The sequence below is a fragment of the Oryctolagus cuniculus genome, chromosome 16 (genome assembly GCF_964237555.1).
Source record: "Oryctolagus cuniculus chromosome 16, mOryCun1.1, whole genome shotgun sequence".
NCBI lineage: Eukaryota > Metazoa > Chordata > Mammalia > Lagomorpha > Leporidae > Oryctolagus > Oryctolagus cuniculus.
This window is the reverse complement of record NC_091447.1, coordinates 30,135,886-30,154,638: the sequence shown is the minus strand read 5'-3', so window position 1 is coordinate 30,154,638 and position 18,753 is coordinate 30,135,886. Positions and strand designations below refer to the sequence as shown.

The 18,753-nt window shown below is 37.4% G+C and overlaps 1 protein-coding gene across 3 annotated transcripts in view; it reads right to left on the bottom strand.

Annotated features, from left to right (window-relative positions):
- The window catches only part of SUGCT (succinyl-CoA:glutarate-CoA transferase), an 825,030-nt gene that overhangs the window by 719,207 nt on the left and 87,070 nt on the right, over positions 1-18,753 (bottom strand). For all 3 annotated transcript variants that reach the window (XM_017344447.3, XM_051853314.2, XM_008261668.4), the window contains exon 7: positions 5,147-5,238. In XM_017344447.3, the coding sequence (XP_017199936.2) occupies positions 5,147-5,238 (92 nt within the window). The remainder of the gene's footprint in view (positions 1-5,146; positions 5,239-18,753) is intronic.

The window sequence follows — 18,753 nt, the reverse complement described above, 5'->3', positions numbered from 1 at the left end:
CACCCTCCAATGGCCGCCGCAGCCGGCACTCTGTGGCTGGCGCACCGCGCCTATCCAAAGGCAGGAGCCAGGTACTTCTCCTGGTCTCCCATGGGGTGCAGGGCCCAAATACTTGGGCCATCCTCCACTGCACTCCCTGGCCACAGCAGAGAGCTGGCCTGGAAGAGGGGCAACCAGGACAGAATCCGGCGCCCCAACCGGGACTAGAACCCCGTGTGCCAGAGCTGCAAGGTGGAGGATTAGCCTAGTGAGCCGTGGCGCCGGCCTATAAAAGTTTTCTAAAAAAATAGCTTTTTTCCAAGTATGATATACAAACTGCCCAGAAGCACCCCAGCCTATCTTTAAACACAAATATTTGTGAGGTCTAACCAATCTCTGAGGGTAGATCTAGGAATATGCAGATACGCTAAGAAATTTGTCATTCTTATTGTAGTACCTTACATTATACATTTTATAAGACATATTTTATTTGTTCTTTACAATATTTTACAAAGAAGGTACATGAGCTCCACTACAAATGAACTCCACCGAAGCTCAGAAAGCTATGTGGGATGTCTAAGATCACATAGCACAGTGTCAGGTACTCATTTATTCATTAAATATACATTTATTGGGTGCTTACTAATGTACAATCTCTGTATAGAGATATGGCTGTGATAAAAAGCGACCAGAGATTTCTTTTGAGATTTATATCCTACTGGGGATCATTTTAGAATATATATGTGAAAATCAACTCAAAATGGATAAAAATTTAAATGTAACTTCTAAAAACTATTGAACTACTAGAAAAAAAAACATTAGGAAAACACTTCAAAACATTGGTCTAGGTTAATTTTTTTAGATTTTATCCCAAAAGCACAGGTAACAAAATAAAAAATAGACAGATAGGTTTATTACAAACTAAAACTTCTGCATAGCAAATGAAGTAATCAACAGAACTAAGAGAAAACCTATAGAATGGGGAAAAAATGCCTGCAAACTATTCATCTGACAAAGGATTAATATCCAGAATACATAAGGAACTCAACAGAAAAGAAGATAATCCAACTAAAAATGGGAAAATCATAGGAATAGAACATTTTTTAAAAGATACAAAAATGCCTAACAAGCATATAAAAATTTTCAAAATTGTTAATCATCAAGGAAATGCAAATCAAAACTACAGTGAGATTTTATCTCACCGAAGTTAAAATGATCATCATCAAAATGACATAAAATAAATGCCAGCAAGATGCAGAGAGAAAGAACTTGCATACACTGTTGGTAAGAACATAAAATAGCGGCCGGTGCCTTGGCTCACTAGGCTAATCCTCCGCCTTGCGGCGCCAGCACACCAGGTTCTAGTCCCGGTTGGGGCGCCGGATTCTGTCCTGGTTGCCCCTCTTCCAGGCCAGCTCTCTGCTGTGGCCAGGGAGTGCAGTGGAGGATGGCCCAAGTGCTTGGGCCCTGCACCCCATGGGAGACCAGGATAAGTACCTGGCTCCTGGCTACGGATCAGCGCGGTGTGCCGGCCGCAGCGCGCCGGCTGCGGTGGCCATTGGAGGGTGAACCAATGTCAAAAGGAAGACCTTTCTCTCTGTCTCTCTCTCTCTCTCTCACTGTCCACTCTGCCTGTCAAAAAATAAAAAAAGGAAAAAAAAAAAAACATAAAATAGCACATCCATTATAGAAAGTAGCATGGAGGGGCTGGCGCCATGGCTCACTTGGTTAATCCTCCACCTGCAGTGCTGGCACCCCAGGTTCTAGTCCCGGTTGGGGCACCAGATTCTGTCCCAGTTGCTCCTCTTCCAGTCTAGCTCTCTGCTGTGGCCCGGGAGTGCAGAGGAGGATGGCCCAGGTCCTTGGGCCCTGCACCCACATAGGAGACCAAGAGGAAGCACTTGGCTCCTGGCTCCAGATCGGCGCAGTCCACCAGCCACGTGCCGGCCATAGCAGCCACTTGTGGGGGTGAACCAACAGAAAAGGGAAGACCTTTCTCTCTGTCTCTCTCTCTCTCTAACTCTACTTGTCAAAAAAAAAAAGTAGCATGGAGATCCTCAAAAACCTAAAAAATAGAACTATCATATGATACAGGAATTCCACTACTACACATATATCCAAAAGAAATGAAATTAATATGCCTAAGAGCTTCCTACACTGACTGTATTGCAACACTATTCACAACTGCCAGATATGGACTCAACCAATGAAGTGCCCATTGAAAGATGAATGGATAAATAAAATGTGTTGTATATATGCACTATGAAGTATTGTTCAGTCATAAAAATGGATGAAATTATGTCATTTGTGACAATACAGAAAAGCCTAGAGGACATTATGTAAAATGAAATAAGTCATTAACAGAGAGATAAATATTGCTTGTTCTCACTTATGTGTTGAAGCTAAAAAGTTGATTTCACAGTAATAGAAAATGGAATTATGGTTACCACAGCCTGGGAAGGGTAGGAAGTGGGGTTGATAGAGACAGGTACAGAGGTACAGTTGGATAGGAGGAATAACTTCTTGTGTTCTACAGCATAGTAGGTTGGTTGCCTCCGTTTGACAACAACTATTTGAATATTTTGAAATAGCTAGAAAGGATTTTGAATATTTCCAACATGAAGAGATGATATATGTCAAAGTATCAGATATGCTAATTACCCAGATCTGATCAATACACTCTGCAAACATGTATTGAAATACCACACTGTGCCCCATAAACATGCACAATTATTATATGTCTGCCAATTAAAATATAAATAAATAATTTTTAAGTATAAACTACAGGAGAAAAGCAGACTTGTATTCAAAGTCTGGCTTTAGCATTCTATATACCCGAGAAGGTTGGACGAGTTATTTAAGTCTCTAAGCTTCAGTTCCGGAATACAGCAATATCTACCTGGAAGGATCAATATGAAGACCAAAAAAGATTATAATATATGTAAGATATCTAGCATGGATCCAATACAGTATAGATACTCAAAATTGGTTATTTTTTTCCTCCATAATTAAAAAGTAATCTTGTCTGACAATACCACAGTATACCTAAAAGGCTAGAATTTATCCAAAGATAAACTGTCAATGCTAAATAGTTTGCTTTGGATTTCAAAGATTTTATCCTAGTTTAAATATTTATGTGTGCTCCCTATTGGATAAAAATGGCATTATTAAACTATTATAGAAAAGCATGTATTTTTAGACTTTTCATATTTCTAGTCTACATCTTTGGAACAACACTCAATTTCCAGGAAGAAATTTATAGATCATATGCTTAAAATTATATGAAATATCTACCTTCTTATCTCATAAAACTATTAAGTATTATATTAAGTCCACAAACAGTAAGTTTTGCCACTAGTCCCTACCTCTCCAGCCTCATTTTTCCTGCTTCTTTGCCAGTTCACAATACTCACATGACACTTGACTACTTTCACTTTCTCACACCTGCCAGCTCCTACACTCATGCACAGTATTGTTCTCTGATCACCAGGTAGATGCCTATTTGGGTTCCACCTTGAGTATCTGGGCCTCAGAGAAGCCTTCCCTAACTGACATATTGGCATTAGTCTCCACTGTGTAGGGTGGTAATAGAGAAACGAAGGTCCAGTCAGTCAAATGACAACCTGGAGTTATGCCACAACACAGACACTCACCCACAAATGTGTGATAAAAGTCCAAATATAACATGATATAACTGGCAAAAGTACACTTGCATTGGCCAGTTAAGCACATGAGCCAGGGCCCTCAGAAGTGATCTCTCCTTGCAACTTTGGCTGACAGGCTTATGGAATTATAACGTGTTGCTAGTAAGATAAAACGACTTTCTTAAGTGGGACTCCCAGCATGGCCTGATTCCTTCCAATTTGCTTTTGTGCTTTGCTGTCAAGTCACATTTTGTGAAAATCTCCAGGATAGCACCTGTCTAAGACACACTGTTACATATGTTAATAGCATTCTGCACTCTCCTTCAAAGATTTTTTTACTTGTATATAAGGAATATTTTCTGGATTATTATTATTATTATTATTTTTGACAGGCAGAGTGGACAGTGAGAGAAAGAGACAGAGAGAAAGGTCTTCCTTTGCCGTTGGTTCACCCTCCAATGGCCGCCGCGGCCAGCGCACCGCGCTGATCCGATGGCAGGAGCCAGGTGCTTCTCCTGATCTCCCATGGGGTACAGGGCCCAATCACTTGGGCCATCCTCCACTGCACTCCCGGGCCGCAGCAGAGAGCTGGCCTGGAAGAGGGGCAACTGGGACAGAATCTGGCACCCCGACCAGGACTAGAACCCGGTGTGCTGGCGCCGCAAGGAGGAGGATTAGCCTAGTGAGCCGCAGCGCTGGCCATTTTCTGGATTAATGTTTGTGTTCCCCGCTCGACAACATCAGGAAGACAAGGGTTATACTTATCTTGTTGGATGTTTAATTCTTGGTGCCTATCACAGTTCCCAGTACACAGAAAGGAATGCATGCAATGACTATTTATTATTTAGATGAATGGCTTCATTAAGGAAGAAGAGATGTATAAATGTGAGAGATATAGCACATGGGAGTTGATTTTAATTAATTTAATATAGTTAAGTATGCAGTAGTCAGAATTCTAATCAGGCACATGGATATGGGATGCAGGCAATCCAAGAAGTGACTTAACCCACTACTCCATAAGGCCAGCCCCAAGAACTGATTTTTTGAAGCCACTCAATACAGTTTATTATAAACTGCTTTAAAATATTTTTCTTTACTAGACTCTCACTTTCTTTTTCAAATCATGTAGCTTTCCTCAAGAGACAACTGTTTGATCTAATCAACTATGTTTTGCCCATCTATGTATGTTTTAGAAATGTCCCCATTCATCATCAATAGAAAAGGAATGTCATAAAACCAAGTAATATTTTTCACTTTCAGAATCTAATGCATATGACAAATCAGAAACTACACCTGAGGCTTTAGGTAACAATTACATAACTCAAGTTTTCAACGTGGGACCACAGTGATGTGTAATCTTGAGTGCATTTGTAATGAACATTTCCATGTTACTTTAATAAATCAGTTTCCCTGGTTTCTTTCTAAAATTAACTCAAATTTATCCTATGAATTAGTAATACGGGAAATCTCCCTGTAATATAAAAAGGGGGAAAAATAGAAATATTCTACAGAATAATACCTACCTCTGGCCCTGTGATGTGCATCAAACCAGAAACAGCAGAGGCAACAGCATCGTAACCAGCTCGTTGAGACATTGGGCCCGTCTGGCCAAACCCTAAAACAAGGGAAAGAGTAGACATTGTCAGCACCATGCAGGCTATACTGAAACCATTTGTATCCAGAAATCTTACAGCATTTTTTTGTAATTTTTGTTTTTTGTTTTGTTTCTTGGGGAGTTTTTTGTTTGTTCTGCTGTTGTTGCTTTGCTATTTGATCTATACTATCCCTTGAAGGAAACAGTAAGAATTAACTATGGTGTACTCCAGAAAGTCAAAAACTGCTGATTTGTAGGCTCAATGCCACCTTCAGTAGTGTTTTGTTTAGCCTGCAGAGTTTCAGAATGATTTTGTTTAATTGCCAATAGTTTTTTCAAAGAAACTTTTATTTAGTGAGTACAAATTTCATAAGTACAACTTTAGGAATATAGTGATTCTTCTTACCATACCTACCCTCCCAATCCCATTCCCACCCTGTAGCCCCTCCCTCTCCCATTCCTAGTCCCATTCTCCATTAAGATTCATTTTCAATTAACTTTATACACAGAAGACCAACTCTATACTAAGTAAAAATTTCAACAATTTACACACATACACACAAAGCATTTGAGAACAAGTTTTACAGTTAATTTTCATAATACAACTCATTGAAGACAGAAGTCCTGCATGAGAAGTGCACAGCGACTCCTGTTGTCAATTAACAATTAACATTCCGCATGTCAGTCATCACCCAGGGCTATTGACATGAGCTGCCAAGGCTATGGAAGACTTTTGAATCCACAATCTCCATCAGTATTTAGACAAAGCCATAAGCAAAGTGAAAGTTCTCTCCTCCCTTCAGAAAAAAAGTACATCCTTTTTGATAGCCACTTCTTTCCACTGGGGTCTCTTTCACAAAGATCTTTCACGTAGGACTTTTTTTTTTTTTTTTTTTTTTTTTTTTTTGCCACAGTGTCTCAGCTTTCCACACCTGAAATGCTCTCATGGGCTTTTCAGCCAGACCAGAATGCCTTAGAGTTGCCAATATTTAAAAAACAGGAAAAAAACAATATAAATTTCTGGCTTACCTTAAAAAATCAGAAAGTAAGTCCAAAGCTAGGCCCACATTCTCACATCAAAACAATCAGATCAATAACAGCTCTTCGTTATATAAAAAGCATGAATTCCATAATTTGCCACATCTCCACCACTCCTTACTCAGCCAGATTCATCATTTAACTTTAACTCCCAGACTGCAATAAGCACTTGCTACCCTTAACCAGTACACAACAGAATACAAGATAAAGTAAAACAATGTCTCCCTAAGTTCTATTTACATATTTTCTCAAGTATGCAAAAAAATATAAATTAATGAATAGTGAAAAATTGGGGCATAAATAAAACCACTACATCTCCTAACAATGTCTTTTCAGATTACAAAGAGAAAGTATCTCCTTTTTTCCTTCCTTCTTACATTTCTCTCTCTCCTTCCTTCCTTCTCTTTCCCTCTAGTCCATCCTTCCTTCCTTCCTTCTCTTTCCCTCTAGTCCATCCTTCCTTCCTTCCTTCCTTCTTCATGCTTCCTGCCATCAGCAAAAATCAACAAAGCACAAGAAATATTTTCTCCTGGTGCTTATTGTGGATTAATAAAGGTTATCTCAAGAGCTGCATGAATCTGTCCCCAAATCCCACATGATCTGGAGAAAGTAACCAAATCAAAAACTGATATCACCATTTGTTGACATTTCCTGCATTTCCTGTTTTTGGAAAAATCAGGAAAGGGCTGGCCAGGGCCTGGATCTCCTGCCACCTCATATGATCTTCCTCCATTTGGCTCCATATATCCACAGACCTCACAGCCTCCAGGTCTTCACTCAAATATCTCCTTAGGAGAGAGACCTTCTTAGATGATATTTTATAAAAGAGCATTCACACTTCTCATTTTTAATCCCTTTTATTCAATTATATTTATATATATAACCCTTATCACCACACATATGATGGTGTTTCATGCAGCTCATGGAAATGGAATTAAGACAAATTTGTTTTGTGCAATAAACTTTGAAATCCATGCAGTTTTTTCATAATGAGCATTTTTCATGAACCTTTTGAAGACACCTTCATAAGTAACTTGTTTATTTTGTTTTGTCACCTCCCTACTGAAATATATGGTCCAGAATTTTTTTCCAGTTATTTACTGTATCTCCAGCATCTAGAACAGTGTTCAGTAACATTTACCAAAAGAACAAATGAATACTTGCTATACAAAAATAATTATATTTTTCAAAATGAAACAAATAATCTATAGATTTCCAGCTTTCAGCACAATGGTTTTAAAACCATTTGTCACTACAAGGCAGGGATATGTGTGCTCAGGAATCACTTGTTTTACAACAGGAAATCAAGAAAAGGACTAAGGTCCAGTCCACTCTAGGTCAGAAAAATCAAGTGCTTCTGGCTAGGAACACAAATCCCTTAAATGCAGCAAACTGAGGCTCCTCATCATCAGCACAACTTTAAATGGAGTCTTCTCATAAGTCCTGCCAAAAACACACCCAAAAAAACAACCAGCTTACTAAAACTGCACCATAATAGTTGCCCTGTGATACAAATTCTCTTTTTGTTCTGCTTACAACAAAGAGGAGACACAAATACCATAATTACTTTAAATTGAAACTTGCAAGTAATCCTATTAAAGAAAAATATAAGTAGTTACTCTCAATGGAGGCAGTATGGCAGAATAAGAAAGAGGATGAGTTCTAGGGTTGAAAAACAATCTCGCTTCAAATTATAGTTTTGCCAACTATTGAGTCTTCAACAAGTTAGTTATTCTCCATGAGCCCTAATGTCCTCATCTGTAAAATAGCAATATTCATATTATCTAATAGATTCCTTTTTTCTTTTTATTTTCTTTGATTTTTTGTTTGTCTTTTGAGAGACAAACACCTTTCATCTGCTATCTGAATTGGCAAATGCATGCAATGGCCAGAACTGGGCCTAGTCAAAGTCAGGAATCAGGGACCCAATTAAATCTCCCACGTGGGTGGTCAGGGACCCAAGGATTTGATCCATCTCTGCTACCTATCAGGGTATGCATTAACAGGTAGGTATATTCAGAAGCCAGAACGACCACACCAAATCCAATAAGGGACACAGGCATCGCAACAAGTGATTCACCCACTAGGCCATATGCCTACCCCTATGTAATAGATTTCTATGGGAATTCAATTAGAACTTGATTAGAAAATATTAAGAACAACAAAAGGAAAACTGCCTTGAGGTATTTTTAAATGATGGAAATGGATATTTTAAGTACTAAAGTTATATTATTTAATAATGCATAAAAATTTAATTTTTTATACTTCAAACCTTGCAGTTGTGCATTTTAGTGAAGAATTTGACATTACTTTATATATATTTTATATATTTTTCTGAAATGAGTCAAAAATTATTACATCTCTTCATCGTTTACCGTAACTATTTAACACTGATTAAGTACTATTAACAAATATTCTTGTCAATAAATAAACAGATTTCAAGAAGAAAACCAACATTCTCAAAATGGTATTTTGCTAAAATTATTATGGTGACAAGGTAAAGAATGAAATTATTTGTTGATAATTTAATAGAGCTGAAAAATGGTAAGAATGGAATCCAGATAATAATTTTTATTTTCAGCCTTGCAATTCTAAAAACAACTATACTCAAAATCCAAATTAAAGAGGAAAAATTTAAGCATGTGGGTTCTATTTTACATGCAATTAAGGATATAGGAATAACTGAAGAGATAGAAAATCAGAGAGGAACTCTCTCTTGTGTCTTTCTGTCTCCCTCTCACTCTCCAACTCTCTCTCTTTCGCTCTGTTTCTCTACCCCGCTTCCACTTACATTCATTTTAAGGAGCAACCTCGCCATCTTGTGGCTTCTATGAACATTTTGACTATAAAGCAAACCTGGTATTTCCAGACATAAGTTAAAATGTGGGAGTAGGAAGCTGACAGATTTCTTACCTTATCTTTTAATATTTGCCTGAATATCATATGACCTCGTCTGCCCAGGCTTGGATTCATTTATTTTTCTTTTTAATGGTGTCTAATTCACGTTTTACTTCTCTTCTTATGAGCTCTTAAAAAGAAGCTACATTGATGCTCTTGTTTTCTATTACTCCTGTGGCACCTGCCACAGTGTACAACCTACTGTTTATCAATGGTAACCCTTTTGAAGGTCATAGATCCCTTTGACAAAATGGTGAGAAGCTATGAACTCTTCCCAGAAGATAGTAATTCAACATATGCTCATACTCTTAGAACCCATTCACACAGTTCAGGGTTAACAGTCAAAGAACTTTCAGAGGCAATCACTGTTTGTATCTATCTGCTCCAGGCCTGCAGCATCCTGATTATCAGGATAACTCTCCTGACTCAGATTAGTTCAAGAACAACTCTGAGGCCCCCAAGCAACCAAAAGCTTCAGTATGGGTCTTTGGCCTGATAATGAAAGGCAAAAAGAGAATAAAATAAAGCATCTCTCAACTAGTCCATATTATTGGCCTCCTGCTTTTGATATTTTTACTTCATTCTTGCCTCTTATGATCACAGCTATCTTTTTTGAAATGTAAATCCCAGTGCACTACTTTCCTGTCTAAAGCTTTCTAGGAATTTTCCAAGTGACCTAGAATAAATCCAGACCTTATTCTGGCCTAGAAAGGTCTACACGGCTTGGTGACTGCCTGCTCTCTGGCCTCAGCTCATCAATTTTTTAAAAAAATTTATTTATTTGAAAAGCAGAGTTACAGAGTGAGAGAAAGAGAAAGAGAGAGAGAGAGAGAGAGAATCTTATCATCTGCTGGTTCACTCCCCAAATGGCTGTAACAGCCAGGTCTGGGCCAGACCAAAGCCAGGAGCCAGGAACTTTGTCCAGGTCTCCCACGTGGGTAGCAGGGACCCAAGCACTTGGGCCATCTTCTGCTGCTTTCCTAGGTGCATTAACGGAGCTGGATCATAAAGGAACATCTGAGATTTGAACCAGATCCCATATGGGAATAACTCACTGTGCTATAATACTCGCCCCAGCTTGTCTATTTGCCATTGCCATATCTTGAGTCCCCGTGGCCTTCTTAATGTTCTCCGAATGCACCCCAGTTTATTCCCACCCTGAGGCCTTTGTCCTACCTCAAATGTTCAGCTACTGTCTCCAGGTTCCTGCAATGTGGAATCCAGGAGGCAAAGGTAATGGCTCAAGTAATTGGGATCCTTTTACCTGTGTGGAGGACCTGAATTGAGTTCCCAGCTCCCAACTTCAGTTTTAGCCCAGTGACATTTTGGGCATTGGGTGAGTGAGCCAGCAGACGGGATCTCTTTCTGAGGATATCTTTCTCTATCTATCTATCTATCTTGCCCTTCCTTCTACACTCCCTCCTTTCCTCCTTCCTTCAATATCTCTCAAATTAAAAAAAATTATACTTTAAAAGAGAAAATCCATGTGGCTTTCAATAAAACATATTTTCTGTGAACTATTTGAAGACCCCTTGTATACATTAATTTCAAACATGTCTGCACAAAAATAAACTTATTTTCAATTTCATTTTCAGCAAAATTCTTGAAATATCATCAGAATATAAAAGTACACTAAGGAATATTAGAGCTCAGTTGATACACAACAAAAATTGTTGCATTACAGATTAGAAAAGTATCAGGCCAGCGCCGTGGCTTAATAGGCTAATCCTCCGCCTGCGGCGCCGGCACACCAGGTTCTAGTCCCAGTCGGGGCGCCAGATTCTGTCCCGGTTGCCCCTCTTCCAGTCCAGCTCTCTGCATGGCCCGGGAGTGCAGTGGAGGATGGACCCTGCACCCGCATGGAGACCAGGAGAAGCACCTGGCTCCTGGTTTCGGATCAGCGCAGTGCGCTGGCCGCAGCACACCGGCCATTGGAAGGTGAACCAACGGCAAAAGGAAGACATTTCTCTCTGTCTCTCTCCATCACTGTCCACTCTGCCTGTCCAAAAAAATAAAAAATAAAACAAAATAAAAAAGAAAAGTATCAGAAGGTTAAGTAACTTGTCCAAAGTCATAAGCCAATCAATAGCAAAACTAGTACTAACACACTGCAGTTTCCCAGTCTGATTTTCTTTTATCTACATAGGAGAGTGCATATTCGATTCTGAAGATTCTTCTTAGGCCTCTTCTACTTTATATGATTTACTCAAAAACAAATTCTAGAGTCAGTTAACTGATAAGCATTTTAGGTTTTTTATTTTTGTGCTTTGTTTTGTCAACATTTCTCTTATCATAACTCTTGCCTCCATTGGAAAAACTAAATGAGAACTAAAGTTTCATAGTCTTTTGGCTTTTCACTCAATTTTTTCTATTGGCAATTTGAAACACCTTTCTATTAAATTAAAAGAAATTGTTAGGGCCAGTGCCATGGCTCACTTGGTTAGTCCTCAACCTGTGGTGCCGGCATCCCATATGGGCGCTGGGTTCTAGTCCCGGTTGCTCCCCTTCCTGTCTAGCTCTCTACTGTGGCCTGGTAGGGCAGTGGAGGATGGCCCAAGTGCTTGGGCCCCTGCGCCCACATGGGAGACCAGGAGGAGGCACCTGGCTCCTGGTTTTGGATCAGCGTAGCTCCAGCCATGGCAGCCATTTGGGGGTGAACCAAAGGAGGGAAGACCTTTCTCTCTCTCTCTCTCTCTCTCTCTTTCATTGTCTAACTCTATCTGTCAAAAAAAAAATTGTCCCACAATAATACCATCAGTTTTATAAGGTTCTTCCTTTGGTCATACATGTAAAAATTTAGACTTTCACAGTTATTTAATTTTGCTTTACTTTACTTTTTTCTCTTTCTCTCATAGTAGATACAGTATTTCTGACCTACAAAATATAGACCTTTTTACATGAAAGATTACAAAACTAACCTCATCAGGATTCCAATGAAATTTGTGCAAATTTCAAAACAAGAGACCAACCTGCAAAACCTTAAAACCAACTTAACCCTTAGGGTAATAATAATAATAATAATCAACATGTACAGAGTGACTGCTATATTCCAGGAACTGGGTTAGTGCTTCATTATTATCTTTTTTAAATCTCACAGGAAATACATGAGGTTTCATTGTACATTTTAATAGCTAATTGAAAAAAATGAGACACTAAGTACTATATCCAATATCAAACAGCCACTTCCTGTGATTATATAAGTAATTACTGAACTGCAGACACTTATTATTATGAATAGTATCTTATAAATTATTTCCATAAATATCAACAATTCATAGATTGTTGAAGGACCAAAAGTTTGATTAATATGGATTGCTACCTCAATAACTTTTGATATTTGACCTTTCAATCTCTATCACAGAGATTGATCACAGCAAAATTGATTGATTAATTGCATATTAACTAAAGCGTCTGAAATATAATACTAATAAGCATATGTCCCTAGTCACAAAAGGCAAATAAAACATTAAGATCAGCAGTATTCTGTGATGCAGCTAAAACATATTTACAAAAAAAAGTACATTGATGTCTTTCTTTATGACTACATCAAATTCAGCAATGCTAAGATGTAAAATTATGCTTTGTTTGACAATTGTTTTACATGCATGTGTTTCATTTTCTCAACTGGATAGCATGACACAAGGCAGACAATGTGAACTTAATAAACTGACATTTAACTGGTACATATTTTGTATATTATACTATTTCATGCATGCCTATGATATTTTTCACATAAACTATCAAATAGGAGTGACAGAAGTTAGGGGTAATTGTGTATCAAGACACTGTCTTGCTTATAACATACATTGTAGGAGATGTTTGTTTTATTTTTTAAAAGTTGAGATCTTCACTTATTTATTTTGAAAGAGAGAGGGAGAACAAGAGAGAGAGTCCATCCACTAGTTTACTTCCCCAAATATCCACAACAGCTAGGGATGATGCACCAGTCAGCAGCCAGGAGGCATCAGTGGCAGAGACCCAAGTAATTGAGCTATAATCTGCTGCTCCCCAGGGTGCACGTTAGCAAGAAGCTTGATTAGGAGCAGAGGTGGGGCTCAAACCCAGGGATTCCGTTATGGGACGTTGACCTCTCAAGCTGTAATTTTTTTTTCTTTTTCTTTTTCTTTTTATTTTTCTTTTTTTTTTTTTTTTTTTTTTTTTTGACAGAGTGGACAGTGAGAGAGTCAAGCTGTAATTTAACCATGAAACTAAATGCCTTTCTCTACACTGTGGTTTCTATAGGAAAGAAAAATAGAAAGTTTTCAAAACTATCAGCATCCAAATGGACTGTATAATCACAAAAGCTCTGATGACCATGCCAATGATTTCTGCTACAAATGACTTTAAAAACACACACAAATACATACAAACCTGCATGCACATGAGCACACACATGCACATACACACACATAGATTATCCTAAACCCTGGAAGACTTATTCAAGTAAGGGGGGACAATAATATAAATCACATTGATATGATGACAATGAATTGCAGAATTTGCCCTCAAATTAAGAGTTCAAATATAATTTCACAGAAACTATTCTAAAGAAACTATATCAGTTGTTAGTACTATATCTTAAGGATCAACATTTTCCACAAGTTGACTGAAGCTCACATTCTAACAGATGCACCATAAAATCATTAAAGAATGAAGAAAATTACTATTGTATATTTTTTCATTTCCAGGGGCAAATCACATTTTCAATGACCAAAATATAAAACAATCTCTGAGTCAAAAAGAAAATAAAAACTCAGCCAGACTCTCACATAAAATCAATTCTGTATAGCTGGATTCCCACACTCCAAATAGAAACACTACGTCAGCCTGTGAAAGGACATTTTAGGAAAAGAACACAAAAAGTTCAGTACAGACCTCTTTACAAACCAAAACTAAACACTATCTCAAATCAAATTCAGATAAATGGATAACATAAATGAGTAACAAATTATCAAAAATCACCTTTAATTTTGTCCCATGCCAAGAAAAAACACTCAACTGCAGTCTACATCTTCGTTTAATAGAGATATATGAAACATAATAATAAAAATAACCCAAGTAAGGAAGATATCAAATAAAATCCAGTCATCTTTTAACTGTCCCAAATTGAGAATAATTAAAGCCTTTTCAAAAGTGCAGAATTCAGGCTAAGCAATACTTTCTAAATAAGCAAAAGCATATAATGACACCAAATTCCAGAACAGAGAAATAACATGAAATCTGGAGAAATAGCATGCAAGAGCAAGTATAACACATAATGGCCTTGTTGAAAATAATAATTTATAGGATAACTGTTGGAAGGTTTTAAAAGTTTGTAGCTATACTATAAATACATCTAGTTTCCAGATCATGGTTTTAAATACCATAGAACCAGAATTCCTTGAAGAAATGGATGATTCTGGAACTGAGACACAGAAAAAAACAAGATGAACCCCTAACATTCTGTGTCAAAAATTAAGAAAGTACTCAAAGAATGATAAGGATGGATGGTGTTCCTACATGCCAACTATGGGGTAATTAGACTACCAAAATAAATAACGATGGTAAAGAATTATAAACAACTGAATAAAATATAAACACAATAGCCCACACTAATATAAACAAATATTGGAGAAGAGAAAGCTTTTCTTGAGGAGAAATCCAACTAATAAATGTAGAAGGAATGGTAAAAACAGAAAATAATTATTTACCAATATCCACAATAATAGTAAACTCAGGCAAGATTATCAACGTAAGATAAAGCTGTTGGGTAAAAATTTAAGTAATGTTAGAATATTTACATAATCTAATACCTCTGAAGAGATGCTATTTCACTACAAAGAGTGAAACAGTAACTTTACAGTTGAGAAACCTGGCAGATATACCCTCAACCCAATGATCAAAGTCGCATTGATAGAAATGGGACTAATCAGCAGTATGTGCCTCTTCATATGATGAACTGAGAAGAACTCAGAATTACTTTCTGAGATGTGACAGCCACAAATATTTAATTCGATGAATGAGGAAATATCTGAGAAATTAAATTAAAGGACATTGCACTAAATAATTGACCTACACTCTTCAAAAATGTCACTGTACTGAACTACAAAGAAAAATTCAGATTAAAAGGGTATAAAAAGATGTTACAATCAAATGCAATATGGATTTTCTCTTTTATTTTGCTTTGAAAGACATTATTGGGACAACTGTCAAAATATCAGTAAGGTTTAAAAATTACATAATAGTATTATTTCAATGTTAATTTCCTGATATTTGGTAATTGCACTGTGGTTACCTAACAATTCCTTGTTTTTATAAAAAACAAACTGGAATACTTAGATGCAAAGGGACAATCTATGTCTTTAACTTTCTCTTATATGATTCATAAAAAGTATCGATATATTAGATAGAGGATAAATAGGTGGATGGATAGATAGGTGAATGGATGGGTGAAAGAAGAAAGTTAAAGCAAATGTACTTGTACATCCAAATTCATGAAATAATTAATTTCTCTGTAAGTAATGAGTCCTAACATGCATCTGAAAAATCATTTAATATGCTACTATGCTTTAGGAAAAAGAACAAAGAGGAGAAGAAGAGGCAGAGAAGGCATTCCAGCAAACACAGAAAACCTAAACATTTTCCAGGTGCCAAGCATTTCACATACATTATCTCATTTAATGCTTACAATAACCCTAGAATTTGCAACTGAGAAGATTGTGGCTTTAAAAAAGTTAATTAATTTGCCCAGAGTTACATAAGTAGTAAGTGACAAAGCCAGCATTTCAACAATTCTAGGAAAGACAGTGATATTCCTCTGCAGGCCCTGCTTTTTACTAAGCAGTATAACATTTTTCTGTGCCAGTCCTCTGTGTAACATATTTATAGGAAAGGCTCAATAACCTTAAGATACCATATAATGGTGCTTCCAAAAACTTGTGAAAAATATGCATTATGAAAAAAACTATGTATAGATTTCAAAAAATTTGCATGCAAATAAAAATTACTGTTTAATTTTGTTTCCCAGAAACTTTTTGAAGTATACCTGTAATAAACCATTCTACCTCACAATGTTCCTGGACTTTTCCTAAGGTTGCATTGAGAATACCACTTAGTAGGATATGAGACTAGGCACATGAGGAGGTCAGGTTAAGGTAATTGAAGCTTCTCAATAGGTCCAGTATCTTTTTCTTTTTAAAGATTGTTATTTATTTATTTAAGAGGTATAATTACAGACAACAAGAGGAAGAGACAGAGAAAAAGGTATTCCTTCCATTGGATCATTCTCCAAATGGCCGAAACAGCCAGAGCTGTGCCAGTCCGAAGCCAGGAGCCAGGTGCTTCTTCCTGGTCTCCCATGTGGGTGCAGGGGCCTAAGGACTTGGGCCATCTTCCATTGCTTTCCCAAGCCATAGGAGAGAGATGGAATGGAAGAGGAGCAGCTAGGAATGGAACCGGTGCCCATATGGGATGCTGGTGCTTCAGGTGGAGAATTAACCTACAGTGCCACAGCGCCAGCCCCAATAGGTCTAGTATCTTAAAACTTGAGTCCTCAAACTCAAAGTAGGAGCCAGGATAAAATTTTTATGTCATGTCTCGCAAATTAGTTGCAACTAATATTGATTTGAAAAATATCTACAATGTTTAAACGTTACTTTCAAGAAAATCAGTAACACCAAAGAAAAACCACTAGTGTCCATTAGTGACAGAAACCCACTGTGTGGCACCACATTTTTCTAAGCCTCGTTTCTAACATCACCAAGGTTGGGCACAGGATGGGGGAAGTAGGAGAGAAGGGGCACAGAGTAGTGATGTTCATACTTAACTCGTACAACCACGGTGATCTAGTATTGCTCTCTGGGATTGGAGTGGTTTAAAGTTTATTAAGTCAAAAGAAGCATTATTGGGTTCTCCAGAGACATCCCTCACCCCATCACTGGGATCTCTCACCTCCAGGTTCTCTTTACACTGGCAAATTCATCCCTTTTATAGCTGATTATTTGGAAGTCTTTCCTCAGCCCCGGGTGTTATCAGTACACTGCCAGCTTCCTTCTGCCCCTTTGGACAGGATATCAAACAAGCACACAATGTTTTTCTCTTTCTCCCCCCGTGCCACAGGACACATTGGCAGGACTGTAGTGGATTCCCAAACCACAACCCTCCAGACATCCTCTGGCTCTCTAAATATCTCAGGCATGAATCACATATCAATCCAGTTATCCATGAAACTCCAGGGAACAAAACTAAATCTTCCCAGAGGTCCCACTGAAGGCCCTTCCCTTTGGCTTGAGACTATAAATTTGTGAAACTATTTCTTTTGAAACTGTTAACATATGACTATAATTTTTTAATTACAATGATTATAAAATTACACAAAAAATAAGTAGTTTTATCTCAAGGTGGTGGCATTATAACTCATAATTATTATCTTATTTTATACACCTTTATTTTAAAAGTTTTCCAAGATAAACATTTATTATTTTTATGATTAATAAAGGAGCAATAACAACTTCTTTATTTTAAAAATGAATGATGTACTCACAATAGCTAAAATATGGAATCAACCTGAATGCCCCTCAACTGAAGACTGGATAAAGAAATTGTGGAATGTATACTCCAAGGAATACTACAAAGCAGTAAAAAAAAAAATGAAATCTAGTCATTTGTAACAAAATGGATGAATCTAGAAAACATCATACTTAATGAAATAAGCCAGTCCCAAAGGGGCAAATACCATATGTTCTCCCTGATCTGTGATAACAAAGCACCTAAAAGGAAACCTGAAAAAGTGAAACACTTTGAAAAGTAATGACTTGAAGGCACTTGTGGTGACTTTTGAGGAACAGTTCTTTTTTTTTTCTTTTCTTTTCTTTTTTCTTTCTTATACCATTGGTTGAACTTTTTACCTAACACAGAATTAATCATATGTGCATAAAGTCCATTGAAAAATAGATCTTGGTAAAAAATAAGATTGGTAATAAGAGAGGGAAGAGGAAGCTTGTAACTGTAAAGCTCTATAGTCTGCATACATGCCAATGGACTTACTTCTAAGTGTACAGTTTAAAAACTTCCCATGGGACCCCAAATCCCATTAAGCTGAGTGGTAAAAATGCCATCTTAAGTGTTAAAGTGATCATATTAAGTGTTAAAGTGATCATGTAGATAGAATTAAGTGCTAAAGAAATCATGTAAATAAGATCAAGTACCTGGTAATAATAATAAATAGAAATAAAAAGGAGAGAATGTTCCAACATGGGAAGCAATCCACAAAGCAGACTAATAGAATTACAATCACTTTAAATAGCACTCTGACCTCAGAATCAGCCCTTACATCTTCTTGGTCTGTCTGAAAAGCCCATGAGAGCATTTCAGGCATGGAAGGCCAAGACACCACAGCAAAAAAAGTCCTATGTGAAGGATCTCTGTGAATTAGACCCCAGTGGAAAGAAGGGGCCATCAAAGAAGGATGTACTTTTCTTTGAAGAAAGGAGAGAACTTCCACTTTGGCTATGGTCTTGCCTAAATACTGACGGATACTGTGGGCTCAAAAGTCTTCCATAGCCTAGGCAGCTCATGGCAAGAGCTTTGGGTGATCACTGACATCATACATAAGAGTGTTAA